Source organism: Bactrocera latifrons, unplaced genomic scaffold (genome assembly GCF_001853355.1).
Source record: "Bactrocera latifrons isolate USDA-ARS-PBARC rearing strain unplaced genomic scaffold, ASM185335v1 scaffold_160, whole genome shotgun sequence".
NCBI lineage: Eukaryota > Metazoa > Arthropoda > Insecta > Diptera > Tephritidae > Bactrocera > Bactrocera latifrons.
This window is the reverse complement of record NW_017535075.1, coordinates 279,854-299,068: the sequence shown is the minus strand read 5'-3', so window position 1 is coordinate 299,068 and position 19,215 is coordinate 279,854. Positions and strand designations below refer to the sequence as shown.

Below are 19,215 nucleotides of genomic sequence, written 5' to 3'. Positions count from 1 at the left end.
TTGCTTATTAATAAAAATTAAAATCATATACTCATACAACAAAAGAAAAAGACTTTTATTTATGCAAAAAAGAAAAAAAAATTTAATATATTTATGCGGAAAAGTTTTTAATATTTAATAAATTAGCTTTTCAAGCATATTTTCCAAACTACAAACGGTCTAAAACAGTAAACTATAGCCACTAGTGAACTTGATGATTGCAGAATTGAACTATAGCTATTAGCAAACAGCACAAAAAGCAGCAATATACATACAAACAAATAGCAAATATAATATTTCACAAAAAAAAAATTAAGAAACAATAGAAATATCGAAAAAAAACCATAAAATATTTAGCAAACGAAAAAATATTTAACAAAAAAATAAACAAAAAATAATATTCAATAAAAAGCAGGAATAAAAAAAAAATCACAAAAACTATTTTGGTAAAAAATAAACAGTTAAACAGCAACAAAAGAAACAATAAAATTAAATAACCGTTAAGCGTCTATGTTGCACTGCAAACAATTTTAACTGCGTTGCATTAAGCACACACACAGGCACGCGTTTTTTGCAAAAAAGTAATATTCGTTTAAAGTTTGCAGCATTTTACAAAAACAAAAGCAAAATATAACAATAATTATAAATAAACAGTTGAGCCAATGAAACTCGATACAGCGCCACAATAGAGTAAATATTTCCAGCAATAATTAAAGAAAGTAATCAAATAAACAACAACAACAAATGCAACACGGCAACCTACCCACAGTATTTACTTAATTGTAGAGGTAAAAATACACGCATATTCTATAAGTATATAAATTATTAAGTATATACACATACAGGTGCACACACACACACGCATATATTTGGTAGTCAGTATTTGAAATGAAAACAATATTTGCAATGGAAGAGAAATGCTTACAAATCAGATTGGCATGAAAACCAATACAACAACAAAAAGTGTATAAGATTTATACAGTATGCAGCATAATAGTAGAAACACTACTAAAATTCTGAAAATTATACACAAATTTTATTATTTGTTTATTGCCTTTTAACTTCCTTTTTTGGGTGAAATCTTTTTCCAACGAGCCACTTTTTGAGTCTGAAAAAGAGATAATTATAAATGGCGACCAAATCTGGCGAATGCGGTGGATGGGAGACTAGTCCATAGCGTATCTCCCTCCATATTTCGGTTGAATCAGAAGAGTGGATGAGCGAATGAGTTCAAAAACAATACGGCACCTATCATGGCAAAATCTTTTCACTTATAAAAATTGCTAAATAAAATTTTCTAGGGCTTCTTTTTGCATATTGAAGCCCCTTTGGGAACCGAACAGGTCAATTGAAAAGTCCCCGGCATACCATTGTAAAACACACAAAGGTGATACACTGATTACAATGAACATCCAACTTTTCGATATCATTTTTTACTCCTTTGCCTGAAAATGGGCCAAAGTTTCGGCGATCACCTCTTCATTCCTTCACTTTATTTTTGACATTGGACTTCGGAGTGAAGTGATGAAGTTTTATTTCACCCATTTTCACATATCGACGCAAAAATTCGGGTTTATTATGTTTGAAGATTTCCAAACACTGCACCAAATCATCAACTCGTCGTTGTTTTTGGTCAAAAGTGCTCTTATGCGGCACCCACTTTGCACAGAGCCCTTCTCGTACCCAAATATTCGTGAACTATCTGATGTACACGTTCAGTTGATATCTTTAGAATGCTTACTAGTTACCTCGAACAACTTCACTTTACGGTCATCCAAAATTATTTTGCGGACTTTTTAACAACTTCTTTTGGGTGTCCATTACGTTCACCGGCTTCGGTGTTCATTTCACCACATCTAAACTTAGCCTACTAATCTCTGATGATTGGTTTTTCTGGGACAGTATCCAGACACTCATCATCATGCCAAGTTTTAGCTTCAACTGCACTTTTCCACTTCAAAAAGCAATATTTTATCAACACGCGAAATTCCTTTTCAATTTACCTTTTATATAGCTCTGAAAACCCGTCCTGAAAAAGTTTCTTCCAGTGAAATATGTAGAAACAGCTCTGGGAACCATCAGACTGCATATGTAATCTATCCGCAATCCTTTTTTAAGAGCTGATTCTCCTTCGTTGTTCCTTTGGAAGCACTTGTTTTTATCCGAATGGATTTTAATCACTTTTTATGACCCTAAAAGTCTGCCAATGATTATAGATTCAACTTATGGAAAGTCTTGCTTAAAATGTAAATGTAACACATAAGTTGACGTTTCTCTGGATGAAAGCTTTATCTTTTCATACCTCAACTAATTCGGCGAAAACCAAGCAATGTTACGAGAACTTACTCTTATAAGAGTGAAACTAGTTCTATAATCGGACTTTCGTACCGAAGACGATTTTTCCCCGTCAGTGATATAGTAGTTTCTTTGAATCTCTGAAGTTAAATGCATTACTAATTTTTTACAACGGAAGTCCTTCATCTACCCACAAAACCATTAGCGTATATATCTCTCAGGCTTGGGTTCGTTCGAACTACATATATAAATACATATATACTTTTGGAAAACTTCAAGCATCGATCCAATCAATCTTGTCGCTGTCCGACCTTCTGCAGTAAATTTTTGTGAAAAATTAGATTTAAAACACAAAGTATGTACAACCTTTTTCTCAGAATTGCTCTCAAGGTTTTACAAGCTACACTTAAAACTTTCTGCATGAATTAATCAAGACAAAAGTTGAAGGCAGGGAAGCTGCCTTATATCCATACAATTGAACACAAGATAACTCAACTTAACAAAGACACTGAATTCGATTGTCTAAACAACTATGTATGAACTCATTTTCCTTTCACCCCCACCATAAGTTTATTAAATCAGCCATTAAATAAACTAATTAAGTCTTAATTATGCAAAAATCAGAAAAACTGAAAAACTGCTTGGAAAGCACTATTTATTAAATTATAAACAAAAAGCTAGAAATTATCGAATTTAATTAATATATAAAAATAATTGCAGACATTAGGGTGTGCATTAAGCAATTGATCGTCAGCGTACTTATTGGAATTTTGCATACATAAGTATGAATGAAATTAATTAACTGAAGAAATTTGAAACAAGGAATGCTTCAATTGTTTCGTTAAAACGCAGAGACCCTGTCGGAAATGGAGGGACTTTGTTGCAAATACAACAAACTACTAAACGCCAATGGCAGTTTCTAAGAATTGAGTTAGGAATTAAACATTTTACTATACGTTTAAGCAGTGTTAGTCAAAATTTCGATTAAACACTAATGAAAATGAACAAAAACGCCAAAATTAAATAACTAATTTAAGCAATTCACTATATAATAGTAGACTTATGTATATGTACAGTTATACTCATAAATTAAGTTAATGTTTAAGTAGTACTCTATAGTTGAGGTAATAAATTGGTATTTAAATAAGAGGTAGGGAAAATAAACCTTTTACATTATTTAAAAATCAGGCTCAATGTAAAATTTGGAGTTTGGGATATAGCATCCGTGTTTCAAGGTTGGAAATGTCTCTAATTGCTGGAAAAAATTATCTTCCCCCATCACTGAAGTTTTAGAATACCTGATTTTGTAATTTATAACTCACTTTCTCGAATGAGAATTTTTTTATGGGGTATCTGCTCAATTTTGACCCGAACTGACAAAAAAAAATTATATTTTCACATATCTTAATACAAATATTTATTTGCGCATCTCTTTTGCGCAGAGAAAAAGAGGGGGTATTGAAGACAATTCCGCCAGGGGCCGGTTCTCAGTGGGATCCGGTGCTCTGCAACAATGTTTTGCAGTTTGTTTTCTTCAACAATTGGCTACAAGCATCCCCTACTCGACGTCGATATTGTAAAAGATTCTGGTCTCTTGGTACGAGTCTAACATTGACACGGTACATACCCAAAACATTAACCAAAATATGATAAGTCGGTCCATAAGAAGTACTGAGATCGTCTGCTCTCTCTCCGATGCCAACACGATCATTTTCAAGCACTGTTTCTTTAATTTTTCGACATTATCGTCTTTAACCGAGGTGGATGGTTGACTCCCCGATCTTTTCAACCACATTTACAAAATCAATCTAAACGTGTTAACCCAATATTTGCATCACTTATTTTGACAAAAAATTAAAATTGAGTATAAAGATAAAGTACGGAGTTATTTTTAGAGGCTTCGAGACTTTCTTTCGTAAATCTTTCTAATTATTAATTGAAGAATCACTAAAATAGACTGCAAGCAAAATTTCGCTACCCAAATTCAATTAAGAATACACCGATACTCGCACGCACACATTTAGTTGTAGAGAAATGTATGTATGTATAGACAAATATTAGTATATTCCCGACTGATTGTAAGCAATTCTTAAGAATCAGTTGAAGAATTAGCAATACGAAAACAAAGTATTCTCACACCAACCACAGTTTCTGCTATTTACAGCCGTACATAATTACATACATACATATATACACACTTTAATATAAATATACTATAGATTACTAAAACTTCTATATGCATAATTATATAAAAAATATGAGAACTGTATACAAATATATACGAACAAAGGATATGCCAAATAAAACGATAAAAAATACTAAATTATACACCATTGTTGTTTTACTTCAGCTAAATAAAGAGAAGTGGTTAAATTTATTTTCTAACTGGCGACATTGACATCGGCATGTACCCGAGTACTATATGGGATTCGGCAACATGATCAAAAGCTTTTGGGAACTACTTTTTGCCGCTACAACAACAATCAAATAAGAAGGGAGATTTGTTGCAAATTGCTTTAATAAAGTTCCTATAACTGTTGAGTCTACGTTGAAGGCCTGGCTTACCAGTAAAATCCCCTTAATAAAGTGCCCATGATTGTTGGGTCTACGGAGATAGCAACATTATTCGTTTCATAAAAACTTTGTCTCTTTATATGTATATTTTTTCGTCGAAAATTTTCACACATGTCCAACCGAACAATCAAAAATATTCAAATTATGAAGAATTGGAAAGAACGTTAGGTAGTAAAATTCCACTTCTAAGTAAAAAAAAAACATATCGTATAAAGACTATGATTTATTAAGCGACACATGACACTCAAATTTTGAATAAAATACTGCAGCCTGATGAAATGTTGTTTTTTTTCGATTCTAAAAACACCATAAACATGGACAAACAAGAAGAAGGAAATGTATTGTTATTGTGACGCCTTTCCCGCCAAGGTAGATTATTCAACATATTCCAACATTCTGGATAACAAAAAAACTGCATGCTACATACTAATTTCATATACTGAAGAAGGTCATGCATACATATGCAAAGGAAGTTGCCATTAAATGGGAGTTCATGCAGCCCAATGACCCTAAAATGTTTCTCAAAACTTATTAAAAATAATACCATTGGCAAAAAAATTAATTTTATTGGTTAGCATGAACGGCTTGGTCTGATCTAAAGTCAATAGATCACTTTTGGAAGACATTAAAAAGGTATTTTTAGCCTATCAAAGAAAATATTTAAGTATTTATATTAGATTTAGAGAAATCTAGTATTTTAAGTTTTAAGCGTTTCGTTTCTTTTGTAATTTCTTACAGCATAAAGTGAAATTTAATTTTTTTTTATAGAAAATGTGTACCAATCAACATGTACCTATAATTTTTCCCAACGCTGTATTATGAGCTTTTACCAAACATATGCATGCATGTGCATACATACATATGTACATATATCGCGTTAACCTACAAGTAGGCACTCCACTTTATTCACAGACACTTATCCCATTCTTTCTTGTCAAGATCCTATAGACAAACTGACCCAATTTAGAACAGTATGTAAAAAGGCAAAAATATTTGTTGTTGTTGTTGTAACGGCAGAATTCTGCCGAGTTGACAGTCCTTGGCCGGATAAAAATCCGGGTCCGTTCCGGTTTTCGCAGACCCGACTGTCGTGGGAGCGGGGCAAAAATATTTCAACACCTTTAACTAACTACCTTCTTGTATATCAATCAAAATAAACGATGATAGTTTTATATATGAATGCACAATTATTAATATACATATATGTACATGGTAATAACATAAATAAGTGAAGAAGCTAATAAAATTTTAACAAATAAAAGTAACTCTACCATGCTTATGACACCTTCAATGGAGCCTTTACAATTTTACACTTGCATATTTGGTTTGCAATACATACATATGTATGTATGTACGATGCTCGTATATTACCTTAACTCTTAACTCTTGATAGTTTGCTTATGTGCTTTTCATTTGTATGTAATAGCAATCCAATCAAACAACTTACCAGTTAAACTTTTATCAATTACATTGCTCTAAAATACAGTATTCTCAGCGCTCTAATATACAGTATTCCCAGCGCATTGTAAAACAACACAACAGTTATATACATACATATGTATATGCACAGTAACTCAAAGGCGAATGCATTCAGCAAAAACACCTGACAATGAACAGGAGTCTACAGGCAACAGCTTGCACAGCAAACACATCTCACACTCACTTCACATTGTTTTTATTGTAATTTACTAAACTACAGAGACATTTACCAGCACATATTTCACAATAAATAATAATATTTACTCAAAACTTAATTTAATTACACTTTTAAGCAAAGGGAATACGAAGCCTACACGATCACTAGAACACAAGATGTGTAAGAGAATAAATATAATATTACAAGAATCAGGTGATGTGTCAAAAATGATGATAAAAAACGAAGCATTAACACTTCAAATCGCATTAACACAAAAACAAATTTGCAAATAGAATCCTCGGGCAAATGACGCCACATATCTAAATATGTGTGTGTCTGGATGTATGAACATACGTACAGCTATGGACATATGTATAACATACGTAAGTGTAAATGCATTTAGTTAGCAATGCTGGCACGCAAAGAGAAAATTAAAAGAAGAGCAACAAACTAATCAAAAATATTACAAATAAGAATGTGAGGAAAGCACACTGCGTTTCTGTTAGGCTTAATATCGCTTGCTGTAAATAGATATGTACATTCTGTATGCATGTATTTACTTAGCATGTGTTTTCATAGGTAAATTTCGCACATTGATTTATATTTAATTGCGTAATTCGTCAACTTCTTGACTTTTCAATGAACTCATACGAGTATTTGCGTATTTATATGTCTATTTATATACGTATATAGATATGTATAAATATATATATGTATATTTATATAAAAACATGAGAATATACACTTGCTTTTTACACGCAGCGAATGTAATTGCTTCCGGTTTAATTTAATTTATTTTTCTTTTATTTGTACGAATTGCTCTCAGCCGCAACAAACGGATGTGAATAAACTCACAAACGCGCAAATATACAAAGGAATGAACGAAAATTCATACATACAACACGAAGTATACATCTAAACAAACACAAATTCGCATATATGTATATGTACATCTGGACGAACGAAGTCGAGCAAAGCGCTGAATGCACAAGAAAAATCAGATTAACGTTAGAGAAAAATCAGGAAAAAGAAGAACGGAAACATTGAAAGTGACCAAGCCAGTTTGCGCAACGTATAGTCAAGTGGAAGTATAAATGTATTAAAATTTGTGTTTGCCACCAAAAGTTTATAATATTATTATTAGAAATTGCATAAAATTGGCAAATACGGTAAATTATTGCTTTATAAGTGTGCAAAGATCGAAATCTTGCTCAGATATTTGGTAAGTACACAGAGTGGCGCTTGGAAATAGTTTTGACAAAATACGTTTCTCCGCCATTTCCGTACTTTGGCGACATTTGCACAGCATTATGGCATTTCCACGACACAGTGTCGCATTTGTTGGTACTGAACGCCACTAGTTGCACTTCCGTTGAAAGTAACTTAAATGATGCTACTATTTTTTTACTTAAAAAAATGTTTAAATTAAATATTTTTTATTAATTTGTGAACTGAAAATATAATTAAAATACTTTATTAAGCATGCGATAATTATTAAACAATGTAAATAGTCAAACCATAGTAAAAAAAAGTATATTTATAAAAAATACAATTTATAAAACCAAAAAATTAAAAATTATAATACACAAAATAAATATCTAAAGTGCAGTCGAGTTCAGCGCATATGTATATAGGAAAGAATATTTCTAAATGTTTATTAAAAAGTTGTAGTTTTATTAAGAAATAGTGAAATTGTTTCGTACAATACATTCTTATAGAAAATACTGAAATAATAATTTGGAAAATTATTTTTTAAATATATTATTTGTAATTTAAGTCACATTAATTAGATGTGAACTTTTTAAATAATAACTGCAGTTCTGCAAGGTTAAAACAAATCAAAACGCTTTTACTATACAATGCAACCCTGCGCTAATTGTTGTAGTTGTTGGCATTTTGTTTTTATCCACTCTTGGTCAACGAAGCAACATCACAAAACGAATCGACGCGAACGAAGTGACGGAAAAGAAAAAGCTTGCTTTGATTGTACGTGCGCCTTGTTTCCTTTTCCTTTAATTTTAATTTTGTTTTTGATAAATCTAACAAATACCAAATGTTTTTACAGATTACAACACACCAACATTAACAGTCGAGTTTGTGACACAGTCTCAGTACGTTCGAAGCAAAAGGCATAGTGAAACGAACGTGGAAAATGGTAGGCGGCGGCGGCGGTGGCGACAATAAAGTTGTGGCCACTTTACGAGCGGATGGAAGTGTATATCCTGCAAGTGGCACTTCCATTGGACAATTAGTGAATTTAATGAATTATAAAATTGTAAGTTTTACTACATCTAACATTCGTGCACCATTGCTTAACAAAATTCCTGTGTTTGTATTTATTGCAATTTTTCAATTTGGTGCTACAGCGTACGGAAGTGGATGTCAGCAATAAGGCGCTCAATACATTCAGTGTACCAACAACCGTAGTGGATTTGGGTAAACAACTGTTACAGTACGCGCGTGACGGTGATCTGAAGGGAGTGAAAAATATGTTGTCGCGCGGCGCACCATTCACCTCGGACTGGGTATGTATTCTTGTGTGATTGTTGCTTGGCTTAACAAATTACTTCATGGATAATAAAATAAAATTTTATCATTTTATTTGTAGTTGGGCATGTCGGCGCTACATTTTGCAGCTATGAATAACCAATATGAGGTGTGCGACGCGCTTTTGAAGGGCGGAATCAATAAGGACTCGAAAACAAAAGTAGATCGTACGCCGCTGCACATGGCGTGCTTCTACGGCAATGAACGCATAGTAGAACTTTTGCTATCCAAGAAATGCATAGTGAATCCACGTGATATGGTACGTTTGTCAAGTCTTGTGAAGTTTCCTCGTAAGCAATTTATTAATTTATATATTTGCTTCCTCACACTTTTTAGTTACGCATGACACCTTTGCATTGGGCTGTGGAAAAAGGCCATAAGTCTATTGCGCGTCTGTTGCTTAAGCACAATGCTGACGTGACGGTTACTTCCAAATTCGGTAAAACACCCATCGCTCTCGCAGTGTTGACGGAACAAGCTGACTTACTCGAGGAATTGGAATCCGCACGGCAATCGCAATTAAACCGCAAATATAATGAGGAGCATGAGGTGAGCATAACTTCTAACGGATATATAATGAGTGCTGTTAGTTGTTGCACTTTTAACAGCAACATTAAGTGTTACATTACTATTCGCAGTTATATACATAAATGTGTATATTTTATAAAGAACCCCGCTTAAATTTTTAATTTTGTTTGTGCTTTTCTATTACAAATACGCGTGCATTCATACATACAACTTATGCTAAAAAAATCATAAATATGCTCACAGGTGCGGGCCAAGCGTTTCAAAGTAGGTATTCACGTTAGCTTGTTTAGATATGTATATGTATGTATGCCCTTTCGATATTAATTTGTTTTTGTGCGTATTATTAACAATTTGGCCGAAGAAAATGCTTCAAAATTTATCTAATAATTTCTAGTAGTCTACTTTTCTAAATTACTGTTAGTATTTTTATGCATATAGTATATCTAATACAAATGTAAAAAAAAATCATACTGAATATATTTTAATGAAATGCCACATTACAGAAAGAGACATCTGATGCGGTGAACTCCATAATGGGTTTAACAAATTTTAGCGCGGAAGAGGCCGCAAGTTCCACAAAAATTACGCTGGATATCGACGATGAGCTAACAAATAATAGCGACTTCGCAGAGTCCAAAATGTCCGATTTGGCAAACATTAAGGGTACTTATTTATATATATATATATATATTATATTATAATTACAATTATTTGTCACTAGAAACCGGCGTTCTGGACAAGACCACTATCAATATGTTGAAGGACCATGGCATTTCGATGATGCCGGAGGACGAAGACACTTCAAAGGAGATGCTCGCCACTGCTTTGCAAAACGGGCGCCAATTGGTGCTGTCCGAGGGTGGTAAATTGTTGCTTAATGAGACTAAAAAAATACATAATAATAATAACGGTAAAAGTGCCTCCAGTAGTAGTGGAAACGTGAATTCCAATACCAGCAATGTGCGAAATTATACGGTGTTGCCCGTGCGCGGCACGCTAGCATCGCGCACGCAAAATTACAAAGCGCGTGCGAGCATCATATCCAAAGCGAAAGATAATCTCAATATGTACAAGGTTAGTAGAAGCTCATAAGCGCTTGTGAAAGTAATAAGATTCATGGAATTGGCTGCGCTTACTAAATCACACAACACTTTATCGAAAAACTAATAAAAAATAAAAACAAATTACTCTTTTCCAGAACGTGCGCATCATTTCACTAAACGATTTTAAAAAGTTTTACGGCAATACAAACATTAAAGGCGTGCAAAAGATACCTGCTTCCATGGCGAGGTAATTAAGTCCAAATTAATCTTTTATCTTAATTAGAGCTCTTCTCTATTTGTAGTGAACGTTTGGCGCGTATAAGGCAAATTAGTGAAGAGCAACGAATACTTAATCCTGGTAATCGACAAGTTTACACCAATACACGCACCTTAGCACAACGACAGGTATTTTCAATTACTTAGCCAATAATAAATGTCCAAGTTGTTTCATAAATAAATGCATAGATTTTTGTAAACAAACGTGGTTTATGCGCTTAATTTATTTGTCGTGTGAATTTATTTAAATATTTTTAATTATATATTTTATTTATATATTTTTTATTATTAATTAATTTCATTATTTATTTTTCTACGCAACAAAATTTTTCTGTGAACTTTTTAAACATAACCTTATATTTTGTCTCCTTGCAGTTGAAAGCTGGCCAAACAGTGGTAAAGACGGAGCAACCGTCGACTATAATAGCCGAGGATGATGATATTGATTCGATAATACAGCTGGCGCCAAACGATAGTGATACCGAATTGTCGGACAGCGAACATGCACAGCAGCAACAGCAACAGCAGCAAACTCAACAAGCCCAAAAACAAAATCAGCCACAGCAAAAACTATCTAACGTCAGCATACAAGGCACTAAACAATTGTTGAATATCGCTGCGCCGCAAGTAATACGTCAGTTGACGACCAAGCAAGGCACGCTGGTTGGCACTAAACTCAACATCTCCGGCGGTGAAGCTGCCAAACCACAAGCTGGCTCTACTGTCATCTCTCTGCTATCTGTGCCGGAAATATGCCGTCAACTATACGAGCTGCGTCGGCAGAACGACGATTTGAGGCGCAAATTCGATGCGGCACAAAAGGAGAAGGAGGAGATGCGTCAGCGTTTGGATCGTTTGGAGGAGCTGTTGCTAGTGGAGAAAACGGATGATGGCTATGTGGATACCTAGTGGTAGCCACTAATTGTATGTCGTTTAGTGGTATTCATTAAACTTCTTACTTTTTATTTAATTGAAAATATTTTGTAATTACAATATACAGGCAAAAACACACACAAACAAGAAGTGTAGTTGTGTAATGATCATTCGAGTTAAAGCGCCTTTAATTGAATGTCGTAGCATTTGCAGTATGCATTCGTTAAGTAAACTATATATTTAGTCATATAAGTTATGCGCTCACTTGCAATAATTGTGAGCATTATTCATAAATAAGTTGAACTACTATTTAATTTAATTCTTAACTGTAAATATTTAATTGTATGTTTTTCTTAACATAAAACAAATGCAAAGCGTTGCACTTCGCCACTGAATTAGTAAGCTCTAAAATGTTGTCTGCTAAATATTCATAAAATTTCAATAAGCACCAGTGTTATACACACTTTAATCTTCTCACACTAGAAAAAAAAAAAACAAAAAAAAAAAAAAATACCAGCAAGTTAATATTTTGACTCAATATAGTGTTTACGTATTGCTGTTACTTTAATTTTATTGTTGTTAACCAAAAAATAATGCAAAGAAAAAACTATCTCCATACAAATTTAATATCTCACAAATTGTTAATTCTTTAAGATTTTTATATTTTTCTAATGACAATGTGAAATACAAATGAAACAAGTTTGGTAAACACACAAAAATCATCATAAACATACATACATGCATTAAAACATATGGAAAAAATTATATTTAAAGAAATTATTAGTAATTTGCTTGTATGTATATATGAAGTAAGCATTATTTGAAGTCAAAAAGCGAAGTAATATTTTTGTTTACATTAATGCATATGTAGTTTATAAGAAACGCAAATAACAAAAAAGTGAGAATTTAAATTAACACGCATACTACAAAAACGTTTTAAAAAAATGTAAGTGAGTTTATGTTATCTCGTAGTTTGAATTAATAAAAACAAATAACATTTTGTAATATGTTAAAACAATGGAAAACCATTTTGGAAAAGAGGTAAACATTTTGAAAGGTACGAACTCAAAACTATCAAAGGAATAGCTGTAGCTCTGCAATCATTGTGGCTATGAATCGTTGTTGATTTTGTTGTTCTCGTTCCCACAACAGTTAGATCTACTCAACCGAGCCGACTGGAACTTATGGTTTCTTCCAGCCAAGGGACGTATTTTCAAGGAACTACATCTTAGTTCTCTCTTCTGTTTTATTTTAGGCGACAGACAGACACAGACACACTTTTGTAATCTAAAAATAGGTTTCGGTATACATCTAAAGGAGTTCCAAACCTCTAATGAGGTGGCTTTGAAAGTATGAGGTATAATCGGTCCAGCTTATCGGCGAATTGTGTACACTTTCTCCCACAGAAGGTATTCTAAAAACTTATATTTGTCGGGTTAGTACACATTTTATACAGTTATCCGGATATTGTTATTATTGTTGTTGTAAGGGCATAACTTGGTTACATTTCAATTTGATAATTCAATTCTTTTCATATTAAATAATTATTGAATAAAAATATTTGTAATGGGTTAAACTTGCTCTGCATTGCCGACCAAATCAGTCAGCTGTTCACTGCCGTCTGGTTTTTTGACATTTCTTTTATTTGAAACCCATCACCAAAACAAATCAAGTTGCACGTGTCTGAATCTTCGCATTTGTTCCGAAAAACATCATAAAAACTTTATTTAACATACAATAAATTTGCAAAATGGTAATATTTTACAAAACTTCTTCAATCAACTTGTAGAGAATGTGTTTTTTAATTTATAGGGTAAGAAACACGACGATATAGACTTGCCCGGCTTTCCAGCACTGGATAATGTGGGCGGTGGTGGGAATACGGAGACTGTTAAAGTTAAAAATAAATCTAAGAAAAGCGGAGGTTACCAATCGATGGGTCTTTCCTTCGACGTACTAAAAGGTATCACTAAGCGTGGTTACAAAATACCGACACCTATACAGCGGAAGGTAAACTACAAATTGTGACAAAATTACCAAAAACATTTCATATTTACATGTACTTATGTATTTTCGTTAGACCATACCGTTGATACTTGAGGGCCGTGATGTTGTGGCTATGGCTAAAACTGGCTCAGGCAAAACTGCTTGCTTTCTGATACCAATGTTTGAAAAACTTAAGAGCAGGGAACCCACTAAAGGTGCGCGTGCTCTAATTCTCTCGCCCACGCGCGAATTGGCTGTGCAGACCTACAAATTTATCAAAGAATTGGGACGTTTTATGGATCTCAAAACAATTTTAGTGCTTGGTGGTGACTCAATGGACTCACAGTTTACAGCTATACACACTTGCCCCGACGTTATAGTGGCTACGCCAGGTCGTTTTCTGCATTTATGTGTTGAAATGGATTTGAAATTGAATTCAGTTGGTATGTACAAAATTTTTATAAATATGTACATATATATTATACTGTACTACTAATTTCACTAATATATTCCCTCAGAGTATGTGGTGTTCGATGAAGCAGATCGTCTGTTTGAAATGGGCTTTGGTCAACAACTGAATGAAACATTGCACCGTTTGCCAGCGTCCAGGCAAACCGTGCTCTTCTCTGCTACTCTACCCAAACTCCTAGTGAATTTTGCTCGCGCTGGCTTAAACGATCCGATTTTGTTGCGTTTAGGTAAATATACAGTTTATTTTTTTTAAGGCTGTTCGGCTTATTAAAGTTCTATATTAACAGATGTTGAGTCAAAATTACCGGAAGGTTTAATGCTTAAATTCTTATACTGCCGTCCGGACGAACGTTATACCGCCTTGGTTGTGTTGCTCAAATATGTAATACCGCAAGATGCTCAAACCGTGGTCTTTGCTGGTACACAACACCATGTTGAATTGATATGCTATGTAAGTAAATATTATAAATAAATCATTACAATATAAATTTATTTATATCCCCTGCACTTAGATCCTAACCAAATGCGGTATTTCCAACACGGCTGTGTATTCTAGTTTAGACCCCGCAGCACGTAAGATTAACACAGCCAAATTTGTTAATAAGAAAGTCTCGGTGTTAACTGTAACCGATGTGGCAGCACGTGGTATCGATATACCTAGCTTGGATTATGTAGTAAATTTGCATTTCCCTGGAAAACCGAAATTATTCGTACATCGTGTTGGACGTTGTGCTCGCGCTGGTCGTACCGGCACCGCCTACTCAATATTCTCCACTGATGATGCGGCGCATGTGCTTGATTTGCATTTATTCTTGAATCGTCCATTCAATATAAATGACGATAAAACGGTTGGCATTGCACCGCAAGAGCTAATGGAGGAGGAGCATCTATCTGTGACAGAAGTTAAGAACAGTCATGATATTGTAAGTGATATTAATTTCGACAATTTTATGAGCGTTATTGAAATTAATTTTTTTGTTTTAGGCTGGTGTACTACGTACAAGTGAAAACGCATACAAAAAATACTTGTCGTCGCGTCCTGTGGCCTCGGCAGAATCCAATGCGCGCATTAAGAAAATCAAATTTTTCAGCTGCAAAAACTTGGACGATTTCCTGGCAGCAAATATTTCGTTGCGACAATCGCAAAGCGCAAATAGAGAAACTGACAGCAAGTCAAAGGAAGATTTGGTGGCAGAAGATCGCAGATTGCAAGAGGAGAAGCAGGATTTATTGTTGAAAATGCGAAATTTTAAGCCTTCGACGGTGAGTAATGATATAGAAATTCGTTAATAATTTTAACATGTTTTTATTAATCCTGATTTGTTTGCACTTCAGACGATTTTCGAGTTGAATCGCAGCCAAAAGTCTCTACCATTCAGTATAATGAAAGACAAGCGTTCCAAGCATACGAATGTCATTGAGAAATACAGAAATAAGATGGATGAAATCGAGAAGGAGGAAGCTAATAAGCAACAGGAAGCAGATGAAAAGGAAGAAGTATGTACAAGTTCTTTTTTAAATGCTTTTATTTTCTATTTTCACTATTACATACTTTTTAGGCTGATGAAGCAGATGCCGAGGAAATTAAGCAGGCTTTTAATAAAATTGTTGCACCCAAAAAGCGCAAAAACCTCGAGGATCTCTATAAAGACAAGAAGAAGAAAAAGAAGAAGACTCATGCCAAGGATAATGAACATTATATTCCCTATCAGTCAGCGGATAAACACACCGAGGACGGTCTGGCGATTAACTCTTTCGAGCGTCAAGCTATGAATGCTGAGTTTTCAGTGGTCGATCGTGATAATAGCTCAGATTTTCGCCCCAAGCCGGGCATGAAGAAGTGGGATCGCATCAAGAAGAAAATGGTTTCTGTTCAAGATCCACGCGCTGGCAAAATACGCACCGAATCCGGTGCCTGGATACCGGCTTCTTTCAAGACGGGCCGTTACAGCGATTGGAAAGAAAAATCCAAAATCGAAGAGCAATTGCAACGTGAAAATGACGGTGACGATGATGGTTTCAAACCTTTGTCTCACGAAAAACGTTATCCTGTTGGTCAGCATGCGCGTCATAATGCCAAGGTGGCTGCCAAGCAGCGCGCAGGCGGTGTCAATGAATTGCGGCATCCGGAGCAGATTGTAAAGGCGCGCATGCGTTTGGAGTTCATCAAGAAACGTAATGCTGATAATGCAGTGCGTAAAGCGGAGAATAGGAAACGTAGCATGCGTAAGAATCAACGGGGTAAAGTGAAGAAAGGTGGCAAAAAGTAAGTGCATATTATTCAAGGCTTAAGTTAGAAAATTATTGTGCTTCTTATTTTAATAAAAATTAAATAATACAAATCGGTATTTCATTTTCTTAAAACAGTTTCTAAATGTTATTGAAGCGTTGGCAACTCGAAAAAATCAGCTGTTCATAAATTGTCACCAGGTGGCGCGCTATTGCCATCAATTGAAAAATTTATTTTGACATTTTGTTGTGTAGGAATACTTGTTTTTTTATTTCTTCCTGAGTTGAAGCAATTCTGTTTCGGCATATATTAATCAAATTCGACCAAAATACGTCCAAAGCATGTAGTGGCACTAAACAGTGATAACGTACTCCGGTTCCGCAAAATATACAAAAAAAAAACGAAAGTGTTGCTTCCTGATATAATTAATCAATATGTGAAACATATACATAGGTAGTTGAAGTCTTTGGCCGAGAAAAAAAATTGCAAGTAACAAAAAAAAAAATTTAAATAAACACCACTAAATACGAGGTCAAACAATAACATCGCGCCGTAGTGAAAGTATTTCGAGCGCTACACATTGTATCATTTTGATATTAACAATAAACAATGATAACTACTTAAAAGATTATTTAAAATAGAAAATACTTGTTACCAAGACCCATTATCTGCCCTGTCTCAAGTGTCTGCGCGTGGAATTACTTAAAGTGTCGGTGGGAATAAACACCCCATTTTATATTAAAAGCCGTTGCGCACTAAACGGCGGCTGCTGAATCATGCGGCCATCGTTGTTCGTTGAAAAGTGGCAAATAATTTGCTTTGTGTTTGTTTAATTAATATCAATAATCCAAGCTATATAATTTGTGCGCGCACGTAAATTATAATTGCAAATATTTTGCAAAATATTTAGTATATATAGTATATTATTTATGTAAATCGTGGCACAACAGTGCGTTAAAAAAAAAATAAAATAAATCAAAATGGATAGTTCAATGGTTTTCGGCGTGTTTCGCAATTTAACCTCAAGTGGATTGGATGCCAATAGTGCTGATGCGGACATGGATTCGGAAGATATGGATACCATGTTTTCAACTTCCACTACGCCAGCTGTTTTGACCACCAGCACCACTGCGGCACCGGACACCGATCCGTCTGTGTCAATGAATAATTTCTATCCTGCTTTGGTACAATGCTTTGGCATCATTATATGTGGGTGAGTTAAACAATAATCATAAAATACCAATATTGATAAATTGGTGCTACAAGTGAAAGTTAAATAGAATCGGAGGAGTGGGTTTTACACCCACGAACAAAGTAAATTCATATTATAAAACCGTAAAGAAATTGTCACAGCATTCCACTGCATATATTCTTGCAATAGATTTAAAAAATATTAGTTTGTTGAAATGTTACTAACAATGCCATGTAGGTACATATCTAATATATCATATATACATACATATGTCAATAAATTCTTTGTTGTGAAAGTGGTTTTATATTTTTACGCAAAAGGGTTTTTTGCATGAAATGATTGTACTTGATAAATAAATCCATTTTGTAGGAGGCGTTTGACGCAAATATAAAGTGGTCATACTTAGTATAATTATTAAAGCATACGTAAAAGAACTGTACAGATATGGCGCAGATAACCAAATCAGATCCTACGTGATGTATGTATAGTATAATTAAAAATAATATTTGGAAGGTAAAATTATTAAAAGAACTTATTATTAATATTAATGCAATGCATAGTAGTATTGACGAAATATTGAACAAAATTTTTTGGCTTCTGAAATAAATAAATCAGCGGTATAATAGTAATTTAAAAATTTAAAATAAAAAGTTATTATCTCTAAAATAAAAAAAAATTTTGATTTTTATATAGACTGTTTACGTAGCCTGCCATTGTTTTTTTATGTCTGGAATATAAATAGATAACGTCTACGCCAATAATTAAGAAACAAAAATATAATTGCGAAATAGTTTTCAAACGTTTTGCCGACATTTGGTTACGTAGACTACGCTGCCGCGGGAATATTATTATGGTTTTAGACTTGAGTCTTTCGTATACCCAATTAGCATGGAAAGAAAGAAGATTCATAAAATGTTCTTTTGTATAAAAATAGCAACGCTTTTGTAGTCACAAGCGAATAATATCCAGTCTGGTATCATTTATGCATGCTTGGGCGCCTCGGCAGAAAACATTGTTCCTCTCTTGGTTTATTTTTGGTGCATTTGGTGTTAATTGTAAGGAAGCTAAAGCTGAAAGTTAGGGTTTTTCCAAAGTTCGTTATTAAATATTTATGTATAAATATATATTCTTTGAATTATGAGCAAATAATTTCCTCATTATAAAATATGTATTTTTTATTACTTACAAACGAAACCAAATAAAATGTGTGTGTGTATTTAATTAGTAAACAATAATAACAGATGTTCACTATTTATAGGCAAACAAAAGCAAGAAAAAAAAAACGTTAACTAACGGATGCACCGAAGCTGCAATACTACTACTAAGCAAATTCAAATGATTCCATACAAGAACTTATGCCATAATGGTTCTGATTAATTTATTAGGAGATTTTAGCATGGTTTTGGAAAATAATCTGTCATGCTTTCAGAAAATATTTTGTCAATTAAAAAAATTTTAATTTAATGTCAAATTAAAATGTATATGCTACAGTGGTCGGATAGCGGCAATTACGACAATTTAGCAGCAGTCGGAAGAGTGGTCCCACTACTGAAACCTGGGAAACCCGCCAACAAAGGGGAATCTT

The 19,215-nt window shown here is 33.9% G+C and overlaps 3 protein-coding genes across 7 annotated transcripts in view; all 3 read left to right on the top strand.

The window, feature by feature from the left end:
- Nucleotides 1-7,507: 7,507 nt before the first annotated feature.
- Nucleotides 7,508-12,246, top strand: LOC108966473 (putative uncharacterized protein DDB_G0294196). Of its 5 annotated transcripts, XM_018929401.1 has the most exons (12): nucleotides 8,351-8,470; nucleotides 8,550-8,759; nucleotides 8,851-9,009; nucleotides 9,093-9,290; nucleotides 9,368-9,580; nucleotides 9,803-9,823; nucleotides 10,063-10,222; nucleotides 10,281-10,633; nucleotides 10,758-10,849; nucleotides 10,905-11,007; nucleotides 11,254-11,802; nucleotides 11,879-12,246. In XM_018929401.1, the coding sequence occupies exons 2-11, from the start codon at nucleotides 8,637-8,639 to the stop codon at nucleotides 11,785-11,787; spliced, it is 1,956 nt and encodes a 651-aa protein (XP_018784946.1). In that variant the 5' UTR covers nucleotides 8,351-8,470; nucleotides 8,550-8,636; the 3' UTR covers nucleotides 11,788-11,802; nucleotides 11,879-12,246. The 5 variants fall into 5 exon arrangements, with proteins under 5 accessions (XP_018784944.1, XP_018784948.1, XP_018784946.1 ...); XM_018929399.1 differs by lacking the exon at nucleotides 8,351-8,470 and adding an exon at nucleotides 7,508-7,706 and having other exon boundaries at nucleotides 11,254-12,246; XM_018929403.1 differs by having other exon boundaries at nucleotides 8,350-8,470; nucleotides 10,926-11,007; nucleotides 11,254-12,246.
- Nucleotides 12,247-13,396: 1,150 nt separating this feature from the next.
- Nucleotides 13,397-16,527, top strand: LOC108966472 (ATP-dependent RNA helicase DDX54). The gene is made up of 9 exons (XM_018929397.1): nucleotides 13,397-13,504; nucleotides 13,564-13,761; nucleotides 13,832-14,180; nucleotides 14,256-14,435; nucleotides 14,496-14,659; nucleotides 14,721-15,131; nucleotides 15,193-15,471; nucleotides 15,544-15,705; nucleotides 15,768-16,527. The coding sequence occupies exons 1-9, from the start codon at nucleotides 13,502-13,504 to the stop codon at nucleotides 16,476-16,478; spliced, it is 2,457 nt and encodes an 818-aa protein (XP_018784942.1). The 5' UTR covers nucleotides 13,397-13,501; the 3' UTR covers nucleotides 16,479-16,527.
- Nucleotides 16,528-16,673: 146 nt separating this feature from the next.
- The window catches only part of LOC108966474 (integral membrane protein GPR155), a 41,960-nt gene continuing 39,418 nt past the window's right edge, over nucleotides 16,674-19,215 (top strand). Inside the window, exon 1 of the mRNA XM_018929404.1 lies at nucleotides 16,674-17,651. Coding sequence (XP_018784949.1) covers nucleotides 17,419-17,651 — 233 coding nt within the window. The 5' untranslated portion in view covers nucleotides 16,674-17,418. The remainder of the gene's footprint in view (nucleotides 17,652-19,215) is intronic.

What these genes read in the sequence shown, in the direction of transcription:
- LOC108966473 (XM_018929399.1), top strand. Translation starts at nt 8,637, where the DNA reads ATGGTAGGCGGCGGCGGCGGTGGCGACAATAAAGTTGTGGCCACTTTA. An exon ending in ATAATCTCAATATGTACAAG is followed by an intron (nt 10,634 to 10,757) that starts GTTAGTAGAAGC and finishes ACTCTTTTCCAG; the next exon opens with AACGTGCGCATCATTTCACT. An exon ending in GCACCTTAGCACAACGACAG is followed by an intron (nt 11,008 to 11,253) that starts GTATTTTCAATT and finishes GTCTCCTTGCAG; the next exon opens with TTGAAAGCTGGCCAAACAGT.
- LOC108966472 (XM_018929397.1), top strand. An exon ending in TTTGAAATTGAATTCAGTTG is followed by an intron (nt 14,181 to 14,255) that starts GTATGTACAAAA and finishes ATATTCCCTCAG; the next exon opens with AGTATGTGGTGTTCGATGAA. An exon ending in TTAAGAACAGTCATGATATT is followed by an intron (nt 15,132 to 15,192) that starts GTAAGTGATATT and finishes TTTTTGTTTTAG; the next exon opens with GCTGGTGTACTACGTACAAG.